The sequence below is a fragment of the Pygoscelis adeliae genome, unplaced genomic scaffold (assembly GCF_000699105.1).
Source record: "Pygoscelis adeliae isolate BGI_AS28 unplaced genomic scaffold, ASM69910v1 Scaffold197, whole genome shotgun sequence".
In the NCBI taxonomy this organism is placed as follows: Eukaryota; Metazoa; Chordata; class Aves; order Sphenisciformes; family Spheniscidae; genus Pygoscelis; species Pygoscelis adeliae.
This window is the reverse complement of record NW_008825105.1, coordinates 2,475,143-2,480,509: the sequence shown is the minus strand read 5'-3', so window position 1 is coordinate 2,480,509 and position 5,367 is coordinate 2,475,143. Positions and strand designations below refer to the sequence as shown.

General features: G+C 43.1%; 1 protein-coding gene across 3 annotated transcripts in view; it reads left to right on the top strand.

Moving 5' to 3' along the window:
* NUDT3 (nudix (nucleoside diphosphate linked moiety X)-type motif 3) overlaps positions 1–5,367 on the top strand; it is a 31,566-nt gene continuing 26,199 nt past the window's right edge. For 2 of the 3 annotated variants that reach the window (XR_663762.1, XM_009327410.1), the window contains exon 1: positions 1–96. Coding sequence is in view for 2 of the 3 variants with exons in the window: in XM_009327410.1 (XP_009325685.1) it covers positions 1–96 (96 nt within the window). In the remaining variant the exon portion in view is untranslated. Of the gene's footprint in view, positions 97–250; positions 354–5,367 lie in introns of those variants that run through there. The other variant, XM_009327411.1, reaches the window with a different exon arrangement.

Genomic DNA, 5,367 nt, shown 5'->3' with positions numbered 1-5,367 from the left:
ATGAAGCTCAAGTCCAACCAGACGCGCACCTACGACGGGGACGGCTACAAGAAGCGGGCGGCCTGCCTGTGCTTCCGCAGCGAGAGCGAGGAGGAGGTGAGGGCCGGGGGCGCGTCCCCCCCTCCCGGGGGCAGGGGCGGGGGCGAAGCCGGGTCCCGCCGGGGACCCCCGTGCAGCACCCTGCGCCCCCGGAGCCGCCCGGGTGTGACTCGGTTGCAGGGGGGATTTTTTTTTTCTAGGCGCAATTAAGCGTCGCTGGGAAAGTTGGTGTTTCTTCCCCGTCTTTATTTCTCTCCGCTAAACGTGAGAAAAATGCCCCGAATGAAATGCTCGTGGGGTGGTGGAACAGCCTGGTAAGGAGTGTTGTGGCACGGGATGGGATTTGGCAGTTGAGTGGACCGACCACGCTGGCAGAGCTTCAGTCCAGCACATCACATGAGATGGGAGAGGAGACCTGACCTTGGACTTATAAAAAGAAACCGGGATAAAAGGGGACTGATGGAGTGCCAGAAGTTGCTGTCCAGAGAGGCTTGGGAGGAAGTGGGAATTAAAGGTAGATCAGTTAGTTTAAGAGCGGCCGTGTTGCTAAGTGGTTGTATTGCCCGTGAAGTTAAAAAGAGAAACTTTACTCAGATGCACAATTTTTCACTATTCTTCTTTAATATCTTCCTAACGTGGGCTTGGGGCACTCGGGACAAGCTAGGCTGCAGGTCTTGTCTTTGCTTCTTCTGGAGTCAGGCATACTTCATTTACTGGTTCCTGAGTGGCTGTGCTAAAGTCTTTGTTCTCCTGATTATCATATTTGTAGCTACAGGAAATCGGAAGGGAATGCAGACAGTTCACTGGAGGAAGGTAAATTAGCATACCGTTCAGTTATTATTTAACATGGTGAAGGAGGCTTGACAAACCCTTTGTAGCTGTGCTGTCATGGTGAAGAGTGTCAACATTTCAAGCATGAATGGTCTGAAATGAAAGCAGTATGTTTTGGTGCAGCGTTCATCGTAGCTGGTCCTTCCCGCTGACTTTCAGGAAATTTATGATACTTCGAGCTAACCATGAAGAAGAACGTAATCGTATTGTGTAACGATACTGGGGCTAATCAGCATGGGTGGTTGAAGGCATCCGAGTTTCCTGATGCGATTTTTCACAATTTGTGAGGCAAGTGTGGCAATTCTTCTCGAGTTAGATGCTTGACCATGTTTGATTACAGAATGGTTGAAGACAGAAATGTAGTTTTAACAGCTACCTGATGCAATCAGCTTTTGAGTGGCTGTTAGTTTTTATTTTACAACGCCTCAATTTGCAGTGTCATACAGGCTCCGGCTCACCTCACGGCGGTGGTCTGTTACGTCTTCTGGCCACTGGGAACTGGTGTCCAGCGCTCTTGCGGTGTTGGTGACACAAAGGTTTGTTAACATGGCAGTTTCACAATACTGACCCGAGATGGTTGGAGAAAGAAAAGTAGACTCGTTCTAGAGGTGTGCTAACTTGTGACAAATTTCTTTCAGTGTAGGTTAAGCTGGTTAGGTTTGTTTAAAGTTGAGCTTTAAAGCCATTTTTATGTCAAAGTTGTGTCTGTGCTCTGGTTTGCAACAACTTTCAGTGGATTGAAAAATCTCATTTAATTTAAACTGGTACAATTTTGGGCTTTAGTTTCTAGGTAAGACCTAGAGTAGAAAAATCTGTTTCCAGTTTCAAAGGCAGGAGTTGAGGTAGCTGTCTCCCCGTGCTACTTGTGCCTTGTCACTTCCATGGGTCTGTTACGAAGGCTGCAAGCGAAGCTCTGGAAAACTTTGTGTGTATCAGGGCAATAGAGGTTCTCGCGTGAGCATCGTTTTCTCACTTGAGCTTTGGTCACTGTTAGTGTTTGGCCTTGTCTCTGATCTCCCCAGTAAAATCAGGTGGGGTGTTGAACTGTTCTGTGACACGTTAAGGAGCAGGAATTGCTTTGTAAATGATGCAGCATGGGATGTAGATTGATTTCCTCAAGTACGTGCATGTGCGTAAGCTTTTTTTGTAAGTGAGCTGCAGAAATAGTGAAGCAGTGAATTACAGTTTTGTTTTATTTTCAGTTGGCCTCCTGAGGATGTCACATAGGCTTTCAAACACCATATTTATTTACGGTATCTATGTATTTAACGCAGAGGTGAGCCTGCATCCTGTGTTCTCATCTGTTACATGCCTGCTGCAGTAGCCGGTCATGAAGTGGACTTTTTCAACAAAAGCATTTAGGAAAGTTATCATCAAGTCGCACCATACTAAACACGTACACACCAGAACGGGCTCCATCCGCAGATACCGCTCTTGGTCTAAGTCAGAAGGCCTGGAAGCCATTTACATTATGCTTGTACCGATTATTGAAATCGGCGAGCAGGAAACCTTGATTTTTATTAATTTCTCTTTCTGACTATTATGTTAATTCTCATTTGTTGGCGTTGATTTAAACTTTGAGAGAGGTCTACTTGTCTAATCTTACTGCTACTTGCACTTTTTTGATTACAAGAAAGGTGTTACCTGTACACATTAAATTATATAGTTTAACATGTCTGTGAAAGATTTCTTGGTTTTCTTTCTCTCTTGGAGAATAATACTTATTTTTTTTGCGCTACTGACATATTTTATTATTGATTACTGCTATTTAAATGGAAATTGAGATCTATTTAAAACGCCTCTCCAGGGTGGGGGAGAGACACAAGCAAGGTATGTTAGTTAAAGATCTATTAAAAGCTTACTGTTTGAAAAGGGGAAAGAAAAGCATGTTTTGATAAATAATTTAAACTTGCTGTGTTAAAGTTGTTTGTTTTTTTTCCTAGGACTGGTTGTTTCTGGTTACTGTTTCTTTTAAGCGCAGAAATGGTAGATCTTAGCTCTTGCGTTTCTTCTTCATTTCCTGCTATGAATTTAAAAAATCTCAAGTTTTCTCCCTTTCTGAACCCCTAATTAGTTCCTGAATTAAACAATTTTGTCAATGAACAAGCAGAAATAAGAAAAATTCTGTTTACACTTACAGAGGGGGCTATTTTTTTTTCCTTTTAGGTGTTTACCCCCTAACTCTCCGGTTCATTGATTTGGTTTTCTTTAAAATCTTAGCAATCAATGGAGATTGCTAAAACAGCATGTCTTTGGTTAGGCATTAAATTTGCAAATAAAGAGTCTTAACATAATAATACTTACTTTGTTTCTTTTTTAGTTTTTAAGTTATTTATTTTTTCCTTACGCTGCTCGAGGTTGCACATTTTCTCTGTATTGCTTTTGGAAGCTACTACTTTTGGACATGAAAGAAGCTCTGGAACGCTTTTGGAAGACCAAACGTTGGCTGAAAAGACGTCTTTGTTACATATTCCTTTACAAAGCAGCACAGGGAGAATTCATTTAAACATGAATCTCAAATGGAGCAAAAAATACATTTCTTAATTGGGCTGTGTGGAAGAAATCTCGATCTGTGTTGTTTCATAAACAGTAAGCCACCGCAGAGTGATGTCTTTTTGGGCAGGAGGGAGAACAGGGGAATCAACAGGATTAATTCAAAGAGAGTGGGAACAGACTTCAAAGGACCTTTCGGCAGCCGAACGCCAGGACTCTGCTATTTTCATCTTTTCACATGGAGCAAACTCCCTTGATATTTGCTGCTTCTGCAAAAGCGGGGAAGGAGAGTGTGCAGATCAAGAGATCCCGAGTCTTGTGTTATCTCTGAAATCACTCGTTTTATTGCTTGTGATGTCAGTGCCTCTCAATATTGCTATTATGGTGTTATTTTTAAATAACACAAGTATTTTTTTTGTGTAGACCAGCTGTTTCAATGAGGAAATGTTCCAGAAAATTTCACTAACGTCTTACTAGTATGGAGCAGATGGAAGCCTGCTCAATGGCAGCATCTCTGTGTTATATTTTAACAGAAATAGAAAGGAACCGTTTGGCTTTAAGTCCCGCGCTGGTGTGGCTACAGGTTTAAGCATGCCTGCATTGTATCCGGTGAAAGGACAAGCTGCTCGTTAACAACTGGTATTTTTAAAGACTTTTTGGAGGAAATGCTTCGGAAAGAATAGGATCCAGGATTGGTCGTCTTTTCTTAATTGTGAATGAAGTCTAAATTGAGATGAGAAAACAGAACTTTCACACAGCGTCTGGTAAGCGCCCTGGCTCTGCAGCTCCACGAGCGCGCCAAGCCAATACCGTCACCAAAAGCTACGTTTATGTAGCCCCACAACAGCCTCCGTTGGGGAAAGCAATTTGAATGCAAACTAACCTTTTTCTTCTTGCTTCTCCTGGGTTCAGTTTTAAACCAGGCTACGACGTAATACAGCGGTTCTCAAATTTGAACTGTAGACTACGTTGATGGTCACACAGTGTTCCTGGGCCATCCTTTGTGCGTTTGCTTCAATATAAAATAATAATAGCTAAAAACACTTGGAGTACGTCACTGTTGGGACATAAAGGGAGCCCAGCATCATATGACCGTCGTACTTTCCATGGAATATAGCCTCAGAATCTCTGTTCCAAGGGCTTGGCTTGACCCTGTTCCCTTCAGCTACATAAAAGGGTTGTGGTTGAAACCAAATAAAGTTCTCCCTGTCTGTTGCTAACACATTACCACATCTCCAGTAGGATATAGGCCAGTTTAGAAATAGTTCTCTTGCTTGTGCTTCCCCTGTCCCTCTCCCCTGTGCTTGTAGCTAGCTTTCTCCAAGAGCAAGAGTATAAACCTCTGCAAAACCTCGCTTTCACCTTAAAAAGTGTTTTCTAGCCTTTTCATAAAGGCAGCTTTCATAAACGATTTTACAAGCAATTCCATGGTCTCTTGTACTTTCCCAAACTACTGAAGAATGAGAATTGTTAAATTTTCACTTAATTTACTGGAAGCTCTGTGAGCTGTTGTGAAACTGAAGAACTGAGTCAGTTTTGTTCTGCTGCAACTCAGGGAAAGTGATGAATACGGAAAGAGGAGAGAGTGCACTCCACCCCTAGGTTTGTTGAGAAGGACCCAACAGCGGTGGCCGCTGTCTCTTCTCCTCTGCATAACACTTCTCTGAAATCCCTTTGTCCTGGTTTCGGATGACACCCTTTCGTTTCGGATTCATTTATTGCCTGACCAAAGGCTGTAGCTGTTTTTCCTGCCTTTCTCTTCTCACTCGTTGTGTCCTGTCCTGTGTCGTCATTGTGTTGTGTGTGTGTCCCCCCCCCTTTTTTTTTTTTTTTTAAACTCATGGTCAGTTCCCTGACTTGGTTCATCTCAGCACCCTTCAGACAAGCTACCGAAGTGTGGAGGCAGGTACAAGCAGTTGGGGGGTTTACCCAGCTGGGAGCGCTGCCAAAGGACCTAATCTTTCCACGGATGGTCTCTAAAGGTCTGGAAAAACAACTCTTTCC